This window comes from Rhinoraja longicauda, chromosome 42 (assembly GCF_053455715.1).
Source record: "Rhinoraja longicauda isolate Sanriku21f chromosome 42, sRhiLon1.1, whole genome shotgun sequence".
In the NCBI taxonomy this organism is placed as follows: Eukaryota; Metazoa; Chordata; class Chondrichthyes; order Rajiformes; family Arhynchobatidae; genus Rhinoraja; species Rhinoraja longicauda.
The window spans coordinates 3,196,053-3,217,356 of NC_135994.1; the positions used below are offsets into that span (position 1 = coordinate 3,196,053).

The 21,304-nt window shown below is 42.2% G+C and overlaps 1 protein-coding gene across 2 annotated transcripts; it reads left to right on the forward strand.

The window, feature by feature from the left end:
• The first annotated feature begins 1,182 nt into the window (after nt 1–1,182).
• Nucleotides 1,183–15,362, forward strand: LOC144611933 (pleckstrin homology domain-containing family A member 3-like). Of its 2 annotated transcripts, none has more exons than XM_078431273.1 (8): nt 1,183–1,275; nt 4,436–4,552; nt 4,784–4,939; nt 5,890–6,026; nt 7,014–7,172; nt 7,812–7,855; nt 8,998–9,152; nt 13,120–15,362. In XM_078431273.1, the coding sequence occupies exons 1-8, from the start codon at nt 1,236–1,238 to the stop codon at nt 13,179–13,181; spliced, it is 870 nt and encodes a 289-aa protein (XP_078287399.1). In that variant the 5' UTR covers nt 1,183–1,235; the 3' UTR covers nt 13,182–15,362. The 2 variants fall into 2 exon arrangements, with proteins under 2 accessions (XP_078287399.1, XP_078287400.1); XM_078431274.1 differs by having other exon boundaries at nt 4,793–4,939.
• Nucleotides 15,363–21,304: the final 5,942 nt, after the last annotated feature.

The following is a 21,304-nucleotide window of genomic DNA, read 5'->3' on the forward strand; positions in this document are numbered from 1 at the left end:
GGGTTGACTCTTCTTCCCAATTCTTATGTTTCCCCCAATCCCTTTCGCTGCCACACAATGTCTCCTTTCCCCAGTCCAAACCATGTCTCCCCTACAGACCCACCCCACCCTTTCTCTCCACAAGACCTCCTCTCCTCTCCACACCACCAACCTGTCTGCTGCTGGTCCCGCTTATCCCTGCTTGTGCGGCCCGGATTGGAGTCGGGGTGTCTGGCACTGATGATGGAAATGATTGCAAGTTCTCCTTCCCTCTCAGGCACAAAGCGCTGGAGTAACTCAGCAGATCGGGCAGCATCTCCGGAGGACATCGTTTCCAGACATCCATGTTCTCCAGAGATGCTGCCTGACCTGCTGAGTTACTCCAGCACTTTGTGTCCTTTGGTGTATTAACAAGCAGCTGCAGTTCTTTGTTTCTACTCTTTCCCTCTGTTTGACTATACCATGCAGAATTGGTAGGGAAACAACTTTTATAATAAAAACGTCCACGAACTTCTGTGTGTTCATAACTGGAAAACTCCATCAGAGATAGACACAAACTGAAGAAGGGTCTCGACCCGAAATATCTCCCATTCCTTCTCTCCAGAGATGCTGCCTGTCCTGTTGAGTTACTCCAGCATTTTGTGTCTATCTTCGGTGTAAACCAGCATCTGCAGTTTCTCCCTGCACATGTGAACATTGAGGATGGATACAAAATGCTGGACTAACTCAGTGGGTCTGACTGAGTGTAAAGAAGGGTTCCAACTCGAAACGTCGCCTATCCATGCTCTCCAGAGATGCTGTCTGACCCGCTGAGTTACTCCAGCACTCTGTGAAACGTCGCCTATCCATGCTCTCCACAGATGCTGCCTGACCTGCTGAGTTACTCCAGCACTTTGTGTCTAAGTTCTGATAGACCAGCATCTGCAGTTCCTTCCTACAAACTCCATCAGTGTTGCGATTTGCCCAACTGTCCCCGCCCCATCCCGCTCCGCGTCGTCTCCATTGGCTCATCCCTTGTACTCCACCGCGTTCATTGGCCACCTGTGTGGCGACATTTGACCACTGGGGGAGCAGAAGCCCCAGTTCGGCCGCTGTGATTGGCCGGCTGCGGCGGCGGGGCCTCGGTGACGGCACAATGCACTTGTTGCAGTGACGCGCGCGCCGCTGGGTTGGTTGGCGGCCGCTGCCAATCACAGGCGTGCCTGTTGTTTCCTGCAGCGACTCGAGCAACTTGAGGAGATCCCGCAGCGGCTCCAATGGAGGGGGTGTTGCACAAATGGACCAACTATCTGAGTGGTAAGTTGCACGGTGCTCCTTCTGCTCATTCCCCTTGGCGATGATGCTGGAAGTCAGCTCACCTGCTACCGACACGGAGCTGTTGGCAGAGTTTTTGTGCCCACGTACTCGCTCAGTAAATGGGTTGGGGCTCGCTGCAATTGACAACTGTTTCTAGCTGGAAAGCTCTTTGTGGGCCACGGTTTAGGGGTCGCTGTGTAGCGATGGAGAGTGGGAACTTGAGAGTTCTCCTGTTCCAACCTCCTTCGGCACAAGGGTGCCGAATCTGATTGTGCCCTACCAGAAAATAATCAAAAAAGTGTTAAGTTCCATTCGTCATACATTCTGGGAATACAGCATCACCTCTGACGGTACTGTAGTTCGACCCTGAGACCTGCTGGTTTGTTTGCCGTGGAACGGCTAAGAGGTGACATATTCCCAAAGTGTGTGACGAATGGAGCTCGGCACTTTTCTGATTATCTTCTGGTATGTAATCACGGTTGTGTTGGAAACAAGCTAACAGTTGTGTTAGTGAGCAGAAGTAAGAATCCCTCACGTACGCCTTCAAAACCATCAGATCCTTGTAAAATATGTTGTAGGACATACACAGAAATGTCTTCTTGTAGAGAATCCTAAATTGTTGGCATATATAACGTTAATACACGTTACGAAAATACTGAGTGAGGAGTGGTTCGAACATTGGGCTTACCATCGCAAGGTAAATAACATTGATGTGAAGAGGAACCTCGATAAACACGAGCGAGTAAATACTCGTTTTTGTATTGGCCGCTGCGTTGAAGTGCGAGGAAGTTTGCTTGAAACATAAACACTAGTGGGGGCTTGCTGGGTTATGTTCTGTCTGTGCTCTTAGATCTTGTAACGTGAATGCAAGAGAAAAATCCAATCTGTGGAGATGATTTTACTATCATTGCAACAACTACACAGCACCGTTAACATGAAGTGGTATCAAACAAAATGACACAATGCGTCACGTTAGGAGATAACAGGCCAGATAACTAAAAGTTTTGAAAGATATGTTAAACAGTGACTTAGAGGAGCAAATGGGGTGAAAAAAATTTAGGGAGGATTCAAGAGCTCTAGGCCCAAGCAGTTGAAAACACAGACCTTGTAGGATTGAAGATTGTAAACTGCAAGAAAACAAGAATGATCATTTTAACACAAACTTTGCTTTCCAGGGAGCCAGTACAGTGCAGTGAGCACTTGGGTGATGGGATTTGGTGTGCTTTTGGATATGGAAAGTACAGTTCTGCATGATCTCTTGATTTAAATGGTGTAGAACAATGAGTGTCCTATAGTGGCAAAATGCCACTGTAGTGCTATAGTGGCGATTTTAAAAAAAAAGTTAAATGAATACACTGTCTTGAAGGGAGTGTTTTCACTTTGAAGCATATATGCCAAGAAATTATGAGGTGGTCGTGTTGCCTCAGAAATAAATAAAAACAGATGATGTTGGAACCGCTCAGCAGGTTGGGCAGCATCTGTGGAAATGGGAAACGGTTAATGTTTCAAGTCTGAGACCCTTTGTCAGATGACTATTTCAGATTTCCAGTATCTGCAGTTTAAAAAAAAAAAAAATACATTTGCTTTGGAATTTGATGGAGTAGTGTTGGTGATCTGATTTTTGGAGTAGATTGCCATCCTTGCTGGCACTGGATATGGTGCAACTCAAAATCCAATGAAGGAAAACTATGTTCCCAGTTCCCAGGCACACCAGTTTTAGAGCTGTAGAACTTGAGCCTGGGCTGCATATCCCAAATCAGTGGTTGAATGTATGTCATGCAATGAAAATGTCAGGGATCTGATACTCAACCTGATCTTTAGTTAATTGCTTGTTCTGCCTGTTCTCCTTCCATACCACAAAGTCCATTCTGGAGTCCATAAAGGAGGAACTACAATACTCCCACATAGTATGTACCAAGATCCATTGAATACTGTGATGCAATGCCTGGCTACACTGGTTTCTGGGTGGTACTTTTTTGTGTGTTGATATAACTCGAGCCAAAATATTTCTCTGCTCCACTGCAAGGGAAAAATGCTGGACTCAGCAGGTCAGGCAGCATTTGGTCAAGTCTGGTGATAGTGTTCAACTTCCCTACAGATTTCAGCTGAGCTGTGTCTTTCCAACGTTTTCTGTTCCTTTTCATGATTTTCAACATCTACAAGTTGTTTTGATCTTCATTTGCTTGCCTCCTTCTGTGGATGTCTTTTGTTTTAAAGCAAATCTCTACTTTAGAATTTTAAAATATTTTTTTAAATATATATTTTCAGGACGATTTGAAGGATGGGGAGTCCTTTATCACTTTTTGAGTATTAAGTTGTGGTCAACCACTCCTGTGTTTTAATGTGTACAGTAAATACAAAACTTAGTCAATACATCTGAGTGCAAGTAGCCATTTGACCCCTCACTTGGCTTATGGGAAGGTCAAAAGTATAACTTTTTTTTGTGATGGGGTTGTTGCTCTTTTAATTAAAAATCAAAATTTAGGAGAATCCAAACTTGTCTCTGGATTAGCGTTAAGTGTTAGCCTAGGGACTTAAACACCACCATCTGGAGTACTATGTACAGTATTGGTCTCCTGGTTGAGGGATGTAAACCATATTTGAACTGCTTCCAGACTAATACCCAGATTGGGTGGGTTATCTTGTGAGGAAATGTTGAACAGGCAAGGTTTGTATCTGCAAAAAAAATCAGAAGGGTTAGAGGGGACTTGATTGAAGTGTATAAGATCCTGAACAGTGTTGACAAGGTGGAGCAGATATTTTCTCGTGGGAGATTCTGGATAAAGATTCTGGTGGCACAGTGGGGCTGCTGGTAGAACAGCTGCCTCAGTGCCAGCAACCTAGGTTTGATTCTGACCTTGGATGCTGTCTGTGTGGAGTTTGCACATTCTCCCTGAAATTAACCCCAGTATGTAGGGAGTGGATGCGAAAGTGGAATAATGTGGGACTGGTGTGGACAGGTGATCGATGGTCAGCGTGGACTCGGGCTGAAGGGCTTGTTTCCATGCTGTATCTCGAAACTAAACAAAGGTTGATCTCATTGAATGGATAAAGAAACTGAAGGCGCTTCAATTTCTACCCCCCCCCCCCTCCAATCTTTTCCTCATTACTTATCCCATGCTATAATGTTCTAGTGACTCTTGTAATCTGTTATTGGTAGGTTGGCAACCAAGGTACTTTGTGTTGGATGGCAGCGTGTTCTCCTACTACGATTCGCAGGAAGATGTTGACAAAGGCAGTAAAGGAAGCATCAAAATGGCCGTGTGTGAAATAAAAGGTAGAAAAACAATAGATTTTGGCATCCATGATAGTAATTTCTGCTAAGGTGGGTCTATTAGTTCCCATGAGATGTTGCACAGTGTTAATTTATACTCGCTGCTATTTTGAGTACAAGATTCATCTTCTATTCTGGCCATTGGGTTTTGCTGCATGATTTGTGCGACTAAGGTCCTAAAACAGCACTCTGCTCCCCCATCCCCGCAGTGAAGTAATGCATTTCTCTTGTTAGTGCATTTAGCAGACAACACAAGGATGGACCTGATTATCCCAGGAGAGCAATACTTCTACCTCAAGGCTATGAATGCGGCAGAGAGACAGAAATGGTTGGTGGCACTTGGAAGTGCCAAAGCCTGCCTGGCAAACAACAAGACCAAGAAGGAACGAGGTACTAATTTAATAAATTTTTCATGAGTAGTTGCCATTTTTAAGGCTTTTTCGTTGAGTTGACCATCAAGAATTAATTTATGCCTCCGACACACTTGCCATATTCTCCCACTACGTGCTTATAGGCCACATGCAGCTGATTAACCGATTTGCACGACTTTGGGATGTGGGCTGAAATCCATGGTAACAGGCAGAATGCACCGATTTTTCAGACAGCCCTGGATGTCAAGGTAGAACCTGGGTCTGGGGAGCTGAGGTAGCGGCTCTACCAGCTGGGCTGCCCTGTGGAAGTTGTGAAGATCCCACATTAATGCAAGTCTCCACTGATGGGGAATGACTTGCACAGCACATTGGAGACCAATTGATTCATTCTGCCCATGCTGTTTCAATTCTGTTCCATGCTGCCTGAGTCTGAAGAAAGATCCTGACCCGAAACGTCACCCATCCTTTTTCTTCAGAGATGTGCCTGACCCGCTGAGTTACTCCAGCACTTTGTCTATTTTTGACTGTTTCAGAGCCATGAGTCTTGCAAATGAAATTAATTTAAAGATCTCAATTGTTTATAAACAATCGTGGTATATGGACATCATGGTGGCACAGCTGGTAGAGCTGCTGCTTCATAGCACCAGAGGTCCAGGTTCGATCCTCTCTGGAGCTGTCTGTGTGGTCTGTACATTTTCCCTGTGACTGCTTGGGTTTCTTCCCAGATCCCAAAGATGTGTGGGTTTCTAGGTTAATTGGCCTCTAAAATTGCCCCTAGTGTGTCAGGAGTGGATGAGATTGTGGGATAACATAGAACTAGTGTGAACGGGTGATCGATGATCGCATTCGATTGAGTGGGCCGAAGGGCCCGTTTCTTTAAACTATACTAAATTTGTTGTATTTGAGGGTAATTCATTTTTTTAAATTGGTGAAAAGAGTGTAACATTTAAGTTTTTTAAATCACTGTAGAAATCAGTGAAAATGAGGATTCTTTGAAATTCAAGATGTCTGAGCTTCGTCTGTACTGTGACCTACTGATGCAGCAGGTCCATAAGATCCAGGAATCTGCACAACCGGTCGACATTGGATCCACTCCAGATGTTGAGGTATTGTACTGGAATTCTTTCTGCAAGCCTTCCATGATCATGTAGCTGCAGAGATATTGATTTGGAAATATTGTGCAACAGGTGGAGTTAAACTATAATGAGATTCTTATAAGCTGTCACAAAATCCTGTCCTGCTGCTACCCACTGATGGCTCAGTAAACACAGAAGATTTGCAACAATGTACTGTGGTTTGGGATTATAGGTGGGGCTTGCTACAGTTGTCCTCGTTGCTGTGATGAAGGTGGGAATGGATTGCTGGGGGAAGAGGTGATGGTGCAGAGACATCCCTCCCTACATTCAGTGAATTTTGACTGATCTTGGGGATTAATTGAATTTTGCAAACCTGCATTCGTAAATTTTCAAGTCATTTTAGTTATTGAATTAACTAAAATAATCTAAGCAGAGACCTTGGCTTTATCCCCCGAGGACCGATTGTTCAGGATAGTTTATTTGTGCACGTGATGTATGACTATAGCTTTATAAAAACACAGGACCCTCGAAGTCGGCTTACTCCCTGAACACAGGGAACAGATATTGTTCACAATCCAAGGAGGGCTCAATTGAGGGAGGTAAATGAGGTTTCTACTTTGTAGTGAAGTAACATGCAGAGTAATATCCATGGAAAAGCAAAACTAAAGAATCTGGTTTATTTGAGGTGCTGCTTAAACTGGCATGTGGACACAACGATACATACACAATCAAATATGTCAGAGTGGCTTCTTACTTATTTACATTTATTGCAGCAATTGAACATCTCCAGCAACACACATTACCTTAAACTCTCTAGTCCTATCAATCTCTTCTGCAACATAGTGACAAGTAGTGTATATTGTGTTTAAACTGTGCCCTAATTCATGTTTCATACATTTCTACCATGCTCTTGTAGTCTACCTCGAATAATAAAGGTGTTCAAGACATCAGAAGAGATAAGTACTTTGCTGCGTGCAACACTGTCAGTTTTTGCACTCATTTATTGTTTTCTTTCAGAAAATGAACGAGGCTTCTTCTTTGCTTAAAGCCACGTGCAATACCTTTATAACTACCCTAGAGGACTGTATGAAAATAGCAAGTGTGAGGATATCCCCAGAGCTGCTTTCACCCCCTGAATCCCCTGCTGCTCATGTCACCTCTACACCTCTTCGCAGGGTAAGTGGACATAAAATATTTTCACTTTTATTATAAAGGTATTTCTATCGCTTGCTTGCAGCAGGTTTCTGGGTTGAGGGAAGGGTGCATTTTGCTGTGTTATTGTCATGTAATGGGCTTTATTTTTTTACGCTTTCCTCCCTGGACAAAACCCTTGCTCTGGGCATCTCACTTTAGATACAGCTTGGGTGTAAGTCCACTGCTGTTACTTTGTGGCATGTAGACCTGATGCAATAGTGCAATATGTCATGGGACTGATGTTTGATTGGTTCCTCACTGAGCTCTGGTAATTTACTTGGGAGAGGGATAAAGGAAGAAATCGGAACAATATCTAATTGTGGCATCTGAACCATAGGTTATACCTTAGTTAAATTAGACTATCGGGTTTGTTCCAGGTGAGGGCGTAACAGATGTTGAATTGGGGAAGAGTAGATTTCTCTCGTGCATAGTTATCCCCGTTTTACCGCTCGATTTTAACACACAAATCAGCTGCACTACCACAAGACCTATAAGTGGGTGGATTCAGCTCCAGAATTTTGTACTGGGGTCTTGTAAATTTTCAATTTAGTGGAAAGAGTCTTGCTTTCAGGATTAGAGACGTTAACTTCTGTTTATTTTTCCTTTGTTTTAAATAAACAGGTGAAGCGTTCTATAAGCCACGGTAGCGTTGTTGCACCCGACAGGTAGGTGTCCTGTCTGCTTGTGATCTATTTCAAATGTGTTGCTACTCCTGTGATAAATGGTTCGTGCATCAAAAATGCCATGAGAATCAAAAGAGCAGGCTTGTTTTCTTTTTTTTTTCCTCCGCGACTAAAATGTTCTGAACCAATATTCCTTCCTAAACCATCGCTATATTCACTGGTGATTTATCAACTTGTTGTTCAGTGTGTATTTGCTAAGCGCAAATTAGCTGCTGCATTTGCCTGCGCAACAATGATGATTATTTGAAGAAAATATTTGGAAGATGTTTCTGAGAAATGGCACAATATAAGTGAATACTAAATGTTGGCATTGTTGTGATGATGCTGACACTAATTTCCACTTGCCTGGATTAGAATTGCTACAGCAACAATATAAGCTTGATTTTTATCCAGGACCAAGCAGGCCACTTGATTGGTACCTCATCCACCACCCTAAACATTCATTCACTGGCACACCATGGTCATCTACAAAATGCACTGCATTTACTCACTGAGGCTTCTTCAACAACACCTCCAAACCTACAACTTCCATGACCTAGAAATATAGAGATGAAGGAACATTAGAAGCTGCAGGTACCGATCATTGTCTTTGATTTGGCAATATATTGCTGTCCCATCACTGCTGGATCTAACTAACTCCTGAAACTCCCTCCACAATAGCACTATGTATGGTTACTTCACCAGAAGGATTGCAAGAGTTCAAGGTATTTGAGGCTTTTAGAAAGGCACATGGATATGCAGGCAGATGAGATTAGTTTATCTTGGCATTATGTTTGGCAGAGAAATTATGGGCCAAAGAGCCTGTCCCAGTACTGTTCTTTGCTCAGGCTAGCAGCTGCGGCAATCTTAAGAGCAGTTAGGGATAGCAATAAAATCTAACCTTGCCAACGGTACCCATGTTCTACTTCACCAAAGTAACACTGAATTAAAGCACAATGGGTAATTTCCAAATCTTGTGGTATCCTGGTTGGCTGTGGAGTCTCAAACTATGGCGAAGTAGTCTTTATAAGCAAACAGAACAGCTAGAAATTATGAATGTGCAGTGCCACTATTTAACCTTGTATTGCAGACTTGGACGAGTAGTTTTGTGTCTGCCTTGTTGATTCTTAACTATTTGGCTACAGGAGTGCAGAAGTGAACAACCTGGCTCAGCCTCAGAAAGGTTCCATTACAGTAATGAGAAATCTGGAAGAAATGGCTGCATATCGAGCCAGCAAGTGGACGAGACCCCCTGTGGAAATCAAGACCCCAAAGAGTAGTAACACGGCACAGCCAGCAAGTAAGAACTTTTGCACTAAATGTATCTTCAGCCAACAGGGCACTGCTTGCCGCAAACAAAAGTCTCAGATTATTTTGTCTTTGGTTCAGTGATAGAAACGCAAGAAAGGTTGTCCACAAGGGGCATTTTACAAACTTTATACTCCATAACATTTGCTAAATTTTAAATGTGACTGGTTACAGCGCAATTCTACGCTGCTCCACAATTGGAGTCAACATTTTTTTTAAATCTGCCTGAGAGGAGTGTGCAATATGAAAGAACATTTGAAGCAACAGTAAGAATGGGTTATGTAGCTCCTTGTGCCTGCTCTGCCATTCAATATCATGCTTAATCTATACAAGAACTAGTTTCCTGCTTCATCCTCATCTCACTGCTTCTTGGGTGCCCAAAAATGTTTCCATCTCAGTCTTGAATAGTGTATACTGAATGATACGTGGCCCTTGAAGGGTGGTGAATTTTGGGATTTTCTTCTCTCAAAGTGGAGCTATTACTCCTCTTTCTCAGCCAAAATGGCTGACCCTTTATTGTGCCACACTGCCCCATTCTGGCATCTTCAGTCTGAGGAAACGGACACTTTTGATCTTGTACGTTGAGTGACATCACCTCTCAAGGTCTGGTGAGGCCTATTCACCTCCAATCTCTCCTTTTGTAAGACAACCCCTGGAATTGATCTAGACAATCTACACTACTTCAAGGTAAGTATATACTCCTCCAGCTATAGAGACCAAAACTCTGCATGGTGCTGCAAGTGAGATGAAGCCCCATAATGAAACTTCCTTCCAGCTGTACACTGACAAACCTGAGATAGACAATAGACAACAGGTGCAGGAGGGGGCCATTCGGCCCTTCGAGCCAGCACTGCCATTCAATGTGATCATGGCTGATCATTCTCAATCAGTACCCCGTTCCTGCCTTCTCCCCATACCCCCTGACTCCGCTATCCTTAAGAGCTCTATCTAGCTCTCTCTTGAATGCATTCAGAGAATTGGCCTCCACTACCTTCTGAGGCAGAGAATTCCACAGATTCACAACTCTCTGACTGAAAAAGTTTTTCCTCATCTCAGTTCTAAATGGCCTACCCCTTATTCTTAAACTGTGGCCCCTTGTTCTGGACTCCCCCAACATTGGGAACTTGTTTCCTGCCTCTAACGTGTCCAACCCCTTAATAATCTTATACATTTCGATAAGATCTCCTCTCATCCTTCTAAATTCCAGTGTATACAAGCCTAGTCGCTCCAGTCTTTCAACATATGACAGATGGTGCAAGTTGCAATGTTTTGTCCTTTTCCTATAAAGGATGCTTTTTTGTCCTGCAAATCCCCTGGTTTGCTCATGGCAGGTGCAAATTTTGAGCGGCATGCTTTCTGATGAGCAACATCACATGTAAATGAATTTGTGAGCAGCCTGTCCAAATACTCTCCGGAATGTTGAGTTGAAGAATGGGTAAGCATTTTCTATTTAGCAGTTTATTTCACAAAATGCTGGAGTAACTCAGCAGGTTAGGCAGCATCTCAGGAGAGAAGGAATGGGTGACGTTTCGGGTCGAGACTTTGCATTTCCCCAAGTCTACATTTTCTATAGGTTCTAAATATCTTAACGATGTTGCTGAAAGAAAAGTTTCTCTTTCTGACTCTCTCTCAGTACCTCAACCAGAACACTGGCCCAATTGCACAAACAAATGTGGTGGTGGCAGCACTGTGGCATTTGGTAATAATACTACAAAAGTGACTGGATTTGTTTTGTTGTAAAGTCCCATCTGGTTCAGTGATGACCTTTTCAGGGGAGGAATTTGTGAACCACACCCGGTCTGGCCAATGTCTCAAGTCCTTATCTATGTTGTCATCTCAATGCCCTATGAAGCAACCATGCACCCTAATCAGTTGTGACATTTCCAAGAGAATAAAACTAGATAGACCACCTAGCTACGACTTCGGAACTTAATTTGGACGTGGCAAACATTGTTCCCAGCCAAGCTGACCTTGCAAAATCTCTGCACTAATACCTTGGGACTGGTGCCCACTGGGAGACCCATTCCACAGACTAGTTGAGCAACAGCCTGACCTGGTCATGCTCACAGAACCGTGCCTTGCAGACAATGCGCTAGATTCCTCCATCACAATCCCAGGATATCTCGTGTCCCACAGCAGGACATCATCGGAGATAGTGACACAGTGATGTACTGGAGGGAAGGAGTAATCGTTGGACTCAACATTTGAGTCCAGACACCCTGAGGTTTCATGGTATCAGGTCAAAACTGAGCAAGGAAAAATTCCTTCTGGTTATCACCTACCATTGTCCCTCAGCTGGTGAATCAATGCTCATCTGTTGAACTATAATTGAAAGATCACTGAAAGTAGCAAGGGAATAAAATGTATTCTGGGTGAGGAGTTGAGAGTATTTGTTATACGCACTGGGAACAGAAGAATACTTGCTGCAGCTTTACAGACCCATTAACACAATAACACCACAAATAAATGTACAATAGTCAATAATACAATAAAAAATAATGGACTTCACTGTCCCAACAGCAAGAGTATTTTGGTTGTACCAGTACTGATCAAGCTGGCCAAATACTGAAGGATATAACTGTTGGTCTGGGTCAGTGGAGGGTAGTGGGTAAGTCAGTGTGAAGGCTGCATGTGCTTGTCTTCACACAGAGAACACACCCACCTTCTTGTGCAGCACTACAAACAAATCAAATTGGATTGACTCTGGACTGATCTGGTACTCAAAACTGCACATCCATGAGGTATTAAGGACTGGGCAGCAGCTGAAATGTGCACCATGTTCTGCAGCCTCGTGGCTTGGTATATCTCCATCTTCAATAATGGCAGGGCACGGCATGTAGATGCCACAACTTAGCAAACTCGCCAATAACCTGCTCACTGATGCCATGTTTTAGTTTTGCCAGCACCACTTGGGTCCAGAATTCTTCATGGCACTGGTCTAAGTGTGAACAGAGCTAAATTTCAGAGGCATCATCAGTGCCTCTCTTGATGTCAAGGAAATAATTGTGGCGCATCAAGGAGCAATGGTAAAACTCAATTGTTGGAGTCATGCCTCGCACAAAAGATGTTTGTGGTTAATTGAAATCAATTATACCAACCCAAAGACATTACGGGTGTTCCTAAGGGGAGTCTCTTGGGGCCCAACATCTTCAGTTGCTTCATCAATAGCCTTTGTTTCATTCTAAGGCCAGAAGCAGAATTGTTCCCTGCTGATTACACTATGTTCAATTCTAATTCAAGCCCGGCAAATGAAGCAGTCCATGCCTGTATGCAGTTAGATGTGGATAATATTCAGCCATGCATTAAGTGGCAAGTAACATTCATACTATGAGTGTCAATCAATGAGTCTCTAACCATCTACATTTGACATTCAATAGCATTACCATTGCCGTGTCCTCCACCATCAACACCTGGGGAAGTGGGGTTCACTATGGATCAGAAACTATTGGGTCAACCACAGTAATTAGCATGGCTCCAAGCAGGTTAGAGACTGGGTTTCTGGCGGTTAGTGACTCTCCTCTTGCCATCCCTTTCCTCAGCAACAAAACACAAGTCAGGAGTGTGATGAAGTACTCTTCACCTGTCTGGGTGACACAACTTCCAAAAATTCAAAGTTCAACAATTATTTTTAATTGGCACCCTATCAACTACTGAAACATTCATTCCTTACACTACAGATGTACAGTAGCTGCAATGCATACCATCTGCAAAATGTGTTGCAGTCACTCGGCTGGGCTCCTCTCTCAAACTCGTGACTTCTACCAACAGGAAAGACGAGGGCAGTAGGTACATGGGAACACCACCTGTATATCTCCTAGATATACATTAGTGATCTGACTTTTGTTTTGGAGTGCATTGGGGAGAGAAACTATAGCTTGAATAATTTAAAACGCATTTGGGTGCTATCCATACCTATATCAGCAGATTTTTTTCAAGTAATCTGGTTTCTAACTTCACAGATTCGCCGCATCCGTCCCAAAATGCCGAGGATGAATCTACAAGTAGAGCCAATGGTGAATAATGTTGCAGGAAACACTAACTCCTCCACCACTTTGTACCTGTTGAGCAACACAGAAGGAACCAGTTGTGATGTGGGTTTAACCTAAACAAGGAAATGGAGAAAAAGTAATAACTTGCTAATATTGAAGTTGAAGTTTCCAGAGACATTTGTTCGAAGTGATAAAGAGCAAAAGTTCTGACTTTCATATCTACTAGCTAGTTGCCAAAGTACCCTGCCAAATATGGGTTAATATTTGAACCCTTTTGATGCCCAGGCATTGTGCAGATGTATATGTATGAAACCTAAATACTGGTTTAGTAGACATTTATTGGGACAGAAGAAGTTGCCTATTCAAGGGTGGACACAAAATGAAGAAACAAGGAACTGCAGATGCTGGTTTTCAAAAAAGACAAAAGGTTTGGGAGAAACTCAGCTGGTCAGGCAGCATCTTTGGAGAACATGGATAGGTGATGTTTTAGGTCTGGATCCTTCAGGCTCATGTCTGGAGTCTGAAGAAGGGTCCTACGCATGTTCTTCAGAGATGCTGCCTGACCTGCTGAGTTACTCCAGCACTTTGTCTTTTTTTTAGGCAAAAAAAAAGTGTGTTTAGTGTGTTCATCACTGTCCATGCATTTACTGTGATTTGGCATATTTTACTTTAATTCCATGCTTTTTTAAATTCTGGTGCTTTTTGCCTAATGAGGTAGTGGGGAAGCTACTGCATTTTATCCCCCACACCCCATTGTCTTCTAGTAAATGTTTAATAGTGGTACCCATGATTTAAAAATCAAACAATGGTAACTAAAATGGCCAAATGAAAGTGGGGAGTGTAGGAAAAATTAAAAAACTCCAGGTTTAGATGGTTTTAGGATTGAGTATACAGGCAACACCCATATAATGTTTGTTTGGATTATGGAAATTCACCCTTACAGAATTTGCAAAACATTGCCCAAAAATGAGAAAGGGTTGATTCTCATGAAATTTAAGGGGGGGGGGGGGGGTGAGAAGAGAGAGAATATAGTAACTAAATTAATACCTTTTTCCAACTCATTTCTTGACACATAGAGAAAGGCTTCACATTTTGGAAAATTGCAATTATGGCCTACTTTCCAAAAATGCATATCCCCCCCCCCCCTCATGCCTGTGCAACAATGTGGAGGGGGGGTCACATATACAACCCCCTCCCCAGCAATTATATTTCAAGTTGTCTCGTTTGCCACTGAAGGTACAATTGCTCAGACAAAAAACACTTCTGATTGTTTACAATTGGCACTGCCATTAAATCTGAATTGCTGAGTTCAGAACAAGTATCACACCATGTCACCAAATAATAGCACAGTCTGTGATTACATGGTTCTATAGAGACTATCTCCATCAAACAGCCCTAACTAGCTTGAGCTGGTTGTTGACGTATGTACCTTGGCTCCAAAATCAGAGCCTCTGACTGTATCAGATGTACTGCCTTTCTGAAAGGGCTAATTTAATCTGGTGGTTTTTAAGAAATATGAATTTTGATAACGATAACAGCAAAGGGTAATAAAAGGTAGTTTCAAATTGACACTAATTTATTTGAGTTTACTTTTTGTCCAGTTAAGGAGACAAGTGCACATTGTCAGATTTATTCCTCCAGAAGTGATTCCAGTCATTGTTTTAGAATACTTCTTTATTCCACTTGAAACTGGATACTGAATGCTACCCTGCAAATATTAATATAAAAACTGTTCCTTCACACTAACATTGCTTTTTGGCTGGAAATAGAGTACTGGTAAGTTTGTGTTGATAAATTGTACACTATTTATTTTTATGAAAACATTTTTTTAAATTCTAAAATGGAATCCATATTGCCCAATGCAGATGTTAAAAAACAGATTAAGGGCCAGCACACTTGGTTTTTTTAAAGCTTTTTTCAGGTTTCTATTTAATGTTACATTGGTATTTGGGTTGCCCACGTCTAATGGGGCTACTTTTGCTAGGGTAACTAATGTCTCATTCATCATTCTCCCTGAATTATTGGTACTTTAACCTTTACTTGCAAGTCAATTTAACTGCCTACATTCTCCATGAGGTAAAAAGGGATGGATATCAATTTATTTATCTTTTGTTGCTATAGTTGATCTGACTTTGTTATCATAGGAATATTAATTGAATATGGACATGTACACAGTTATGGTGACAATGATAATTAAAACGTATGAAAATGGTTCAGTCTGAAGTATTTTGCGTGTTCTTGTGTTGCATTTAGAAAATGCTATGTACTTTTCCCACATTTTTAATATGTATGCATTTGTCCCTTGTCAAGTCTGAATGCTTTGTATTACTCCTGTTCACACTGAGCATGTGAAGATTGAGAAAGTAGAGTGAAGCAAAATATGGAGGTGAGACTCTGGAAAATTAACAATTGGAATTGCAAAGCCTGAATTAAAAACAGTGCCCTCCATAATGTTTGGGACAAAGACCCATCATTTATTTATTTGCCTCTGTACTCCACAATTTGAGATTTGTAATAGAAAAAAATCACGTGGTTAAAGTGCACATTGTCAGATTTTATTAAAGGGTATTTTTATACATTTTGGTTTCACCATGTAAAAATTACAGTTATGTCAGGGCACCATAATGTTTAGGACACATGGCTTCACAGGTGTTTGTAATTCCTCAGGTTCTTTAATTGCCTCCTTCATGCAGGTCCTTCTACAGTTGTACCGGGCCCTGGTGAGACCGCACCTGGAGTACTGTGTGCAGTTTTGGTCTCCAAATTTGAGGAAGGATATTCTTGCTATGGAGGGCGTGCAGCGTAGGTTCACTAGGTTAATTCCCGGAATGGCGGGACTGTCGTATGTTGAAAGGCTGGAGCGATTGGGCTTGTATACACTGGAATTTAGAAGGATGAGGGGGGATCTTATTGAAACATATAAGATAATTAGGGGATTGGACACATTAGAGGCAGATAACATGTTCCCAATGTTGGGGGAGTCCAGAACAAGGGGCCACAGTTTAAGAATAAGGGGTAGGCCATTTAGAACGGAGATGAGGAAGAACTTTTTCAGTCAGAGGGTGGTGAAGGTGTGGAATTCTCTGCCTCAGAAGGCAGTGGAGGCCAGTTCGTTGGATGCTTTCAAGAGAGAGCTGGATAGAGCTCTTAAGGATAGCGGAGTGAGGGGGTATGGGGAGAAGGCAGGAACGGGGTACTGATTGAGAGTGATCAGCCATGATCGCATTGAATGGCGGTGCTGGCTCGAAGGGCTGAATGGCCTACTCCTGCACCTATTGTCTATTGTCTATTGTCTATAAGAGTGCTCTCAGCACCTAGTCTTTCCTCCAGTCTTTCCATCACCTTTGGAAACTTTTATTGCTGTTTATCAACATGAGGACCAAAGTTGTGCCAATGAAAGTCAAAGAAGCCATTATGAGATTGAGAAACATGAATAAAATTGTTAGAGACATCAGCCAAACCTTAGGCTTATCAAAATCAACTGTTTGGAACATCATTAAGAAGAAAGAGAGCACTGGTGAGCTTACTAATTGCAAAGGGACTGGCAGGCCAAGGAAGACCTCCACAGCTGATGACAGAAGAATTCTCTCTATAATAAAGACAAATCCCCAAACATCTGGACGGCAGATCAGAAACACTCTTTGTCTGTCAATGACCACTGTTCACAGAAGACTTCATGAACAAAAATAGAGGCTACACTGCAAGGTACAAACCACTGGTTAGCTGCAAAAATAAGATGGCCATGTTACAGTTTGCCAAGAAGTACTTAAAAGTGCTTACACAGTTCTGGTAAAAGGTCTTGTGGACAGATGAGACGATATTAACTTGTATCAGAGTGATGGCAAGAGCAAAGTATGGAAGGGAGAAGGAACTGCCCAAGATCCAAAGCGTACCACCTCATCTGTGAAACACGGTGGTGGGGTTGTTATGGCCTGGGCATGTATGGCTGCTGAAGGTACTGGCTCACTTATCTTCATTGATGATACAACTGCTGATGGTAGTAGCATAATGAATTCTGAAGTGTATAGACACATCCTATCTGCTCAAGTTCAAACAAATGCCTCAAAACTCATTGGCCAGCAGCTCATTCTACAGCAAGACAATGATTCCAAACATACTGCTAAAGCAACAAAAGATTTTTTCAAAGCTAAAAAATGGTCAATTCTTGAGTGGCCAAGTCAATCACCCAATCTGAACCCAATTGAGCATGCCTTTTATACGCTGGAGAAAACTGAAGTGGACTAGCCCCCAAAATACGCATAAGCTAAAGATGGCTGCAATACAGGCCTGGCAGAGCATCACCAGAGAAGACACCCAGCAACTGGTGATGTCCATGAATCGCAGACTTCAAGTAGTCATTGCATGCAAAAGATATGCAACTAAATACTAAACATGACTACTTTCATTTACATTACATTGCTGTGTCCCAAACATTATGGTGCCCTGCAATGGGGGGACTATATATAAAACACTGCTGTAATTTCTGCATGGTAAAATCAAAATGTATAAAAATGGCCTTAATTAAAATCTGACAATGTGCACTTTAACCGCGTGTGATTTTTTTTTTTCTATTACAAATCTCAAATTGTGGGGTACAGAGGCAAATAAATAAACAATGTGTCTTTGTCCCAAACATTATGGAGGGCACTGTATCTCAGCCATTTTGAAGATGTTTCTGTGGCATAATATTGAAATAAGATTCTGAAAGGAAAAAAGTGCACAATTTTTTAGAAAGCCTTGGCCTTCTGTTCCAGTGGAATAGCTCCAGTGTCATGACTGCCAAATATCTGTTTATCTTGATTGCTCTGTTGGGGCTGGTCAAGCACAAATAAAGCTGGTTGTCATCAGGATGTTTTTATCTTTTGAATGCAAAATATCAATTTATACCAATCTTCAGAGTTGCAGTGTCCCCGTTGATCCTGTAGCAAATGGAATTGGCATTGAAATAAACAGATGGGATGGGGAAGAGCATAAAAGTTCATCTAAGACTGCCACTACTATTTAAACTGTTATTCTTTTCCAAATCAGTTAAAATGGTATGGATTGAATGGATTCCCCATTGATAGAATGGTTACTACCCATGTGTAATGTATCCTTGAAGTATTAAGCTTTATCCTATGCTTGATCTTTAGAACAATTAAAATAGGATCAGTAGACCTTGTAGTTGCTCTAAAATGGACAAGTTTCATAAGATCATGGCTGATTACTAACGGAACTTGATTTTTGCACACCATCTTCTCTGAACTTTACCAGTTCAGGTGATGCTAATAGAGCATCACCACATCCTTCTTTCTAAATTGTCTTCAAGTAATAGAAGGATACAAACCACTCCATATTTCCTTTCAAACGTTTCAAAAAATAAATCAAATGCTGGCTAAGGATTGGAACATCTATTTTCTTGATTCCAATTGTGTCAAACAAATGTACTTTCAGTTCCAGATCTATTTGGAGGTGCTGAAAGTCTTCTGTGTCTGAAGCACACACTGAAAGCTTTGCATTCTTGGGAGTCTGTTAAATTAAAATTGCACAAAAATAAGAGGGAGGTAATGCTCCCAAATATGTCTTTATCATGTCGCAGGCTCGCAATGCAAATTTCAAATTAGTTGAGTGAGATTTGACTTTGAAACTTTGTTATTCAACTTCCCTTGGGGGGGGGGAAAAAAATCTTTCTTTTTTGTGAAGTATGATTGTGTATAAAATTGAGAACAAGAGGTTAATAACCTGGGGACATTAATAGCTCTCTTCTGGCTAGGTGTATGGTTTCACTGTATTGACATTGCTCCTGAGGCCTTCTGTGAGAAAGGATATGGTGACATAGTATAAACTACTGTTTGTTTTGTAAAGAAAAATACAACAGAAAGCAGGCCAAAATAGATTTGGGGGAGGGGAACGAGAAGAGGAGGAGGAGAAGGGCAAAAAAGCTGAAAGTCATCAGTTTTTATTATAATTTTAAATTGCTGGGCAGTACAGATTTGAAGCATGTGTCGTCACAAGCACCTGTGCTCTGCGATTCCCACAAAAAAGGTCTTTTAAGATGTCTGTCAAGCTGCCTGGTTTAAGAGACTTTAGCTGGAATGTACCTTTTTATGACCAGACCAGATTCTTTCTGTTCACTTTTGTTAGAAACTGCATAGTAGTTAAATGAAGGTAACTATTGTTAAATAAAAATGTAGTTGCACTTTTTGTTAGATTGAACACCATACTCATGAAGTAATTGGGAACACAATAGAAGAAAATGGTTTTTCCATTCTCTGATGGTGTTATATTACATGTAGAATGTAAAACAGTACAGGCCCTTCACCCTGTGCTGAACATGATGCCAAATTAAACTAATCCACTGCATGTGATCCATCTCCCTCCATTCCGTGCATATCCACATCTATCTAAAAAAAACACTTAAATTCCACTCTTGTATCTGTTTCCATTACCACCACTGCCCGTCTGTTCCAAACATCCACCACTGTGTAGAAAACAGCAGGCCTTGGTGGAATGGGTGCAAGTGTTCAGCGAAATGGTCGACCGAGTCTAGGTTTGGTCTGAAGAAGGGTCTCGACCCGAAACGTCACCCATTCCCTCTCTCCAGAGATGCTGCCTGTTCCGCTGAGTTACTCCAGCTTTTTGTGTCTACGTTTGGTTTTGTGATGTACGGGCCACATCGTGAACTCGAGATGCATTAGATAAGGCTCAGTCCACCAAGGCCGACTGGATCCCCAGTTGCCAACCATTTCAACCCCCCTTCCCATTCTGCCCTGGTCAAAGTGAGTCCACACGCAAACTGCAGTTACAGAACTTTGTATTCCACTTGGGTAGCTTGCATCCCAACGGTACGAACATTGATAGACACAAAATGCTGGAGTAACTCAGCGGGTCAGGCAGCAGCTCTGGAGAGAAGGAATGGGTAGCGTTTGGGGTCAAGACCCTTCTTCAGACTGAAAGTCACGGGAAAGGGAAGCGAGAGATATAGACGACGATGTAGAGATATAAAACAAATGAGTGAAAGCTATGCAAAAAAAGTAACAATGATAAAGGAAACAGGCCATTGTTAGCCTCTGGATAGAAGGAATGGGTATGAACAATGTATGAACATTGAAAATAGGTGCAGGAGTAGGCCATTCGGCCCTTCGAGCCTGCACCGCCATTCAATATGATCATGGCTGATCATCCAACTCAGTATCCTGTTCCTGCCTTCTCTCCATACCCCCTGATCCCTTTAGCCACAAGGGCCACATCTAACTCCCTCTTAAATATAGCCAATGAACTGGCCTCAACTACCTTCTGTGGCAGAGAATTCCACAGATTCACCACTCTCTGTGTGAAAAAAAACTTTCTCATCTCGGTCCTAAAAGACTTTCCCCTTATCCATAAACTGTGACCCCTTGTTCTGGACTTCCCCAACATCGGGAACAATCTTCCTGCATCTAGCCTGTCCAACCCCTTACTGAATTTTGTAAGTTTCTATAAGATCCCCCCTCAATCTTCTAAATTCCAGCGAGTACAAGCCGAGTCTATCCAGTCTTTCTTCATATGAAAGTCCTGCCATCCCAGGAATCAATCTGGTGAACCTTCTCTGTACTCCCTCTATGGCAAGAATGTCTTTCCTCGGATTAGGAGACCAAAACTGTACGCAATACTCCAGGTGTGGTCTCACCAATGCCCTGTACAACATTGAATTGCCCTCCAGTCTTTAATATTTCCACCTGGGAAAAGGGTTGTCTACCCTATCTATGCCCCTCGTAATTTCATAAACCTAGCAGGGCTACTGGCGTGTTTACTGTCATTTTACTGTATGTGTCCAAACGCCTTTTTGACAAGGTGCTTATGTGGTGTTTCTCACCGAGAACAAAAGAAAATTCATCAGGCACGAGGAGCATGGTTTTGATTTTGATTTTGCTTTCAAGTCCAAGCGGAAAGTTAAGTAAATCCCATGGGGAATCCAAGTAAAACTCAGGGAAAATGAAGAAAAAAGCCTGGAGACATAATAAAGGGAAGGTGTGAAGGGTCGACTGAGGTGAGAGAAAGGTAAGGGGGGGGAGATGGGAACTCGTGGGAGGAGCAAGGAGTCAAGGTGGGCGGGACAGCTACAGGTTTTAAAATGCGTTTTTTTTGGAAGAAGTAGGCTTGGTTGAGCGTACTTTGATCAGGAGACGTGTTTTTT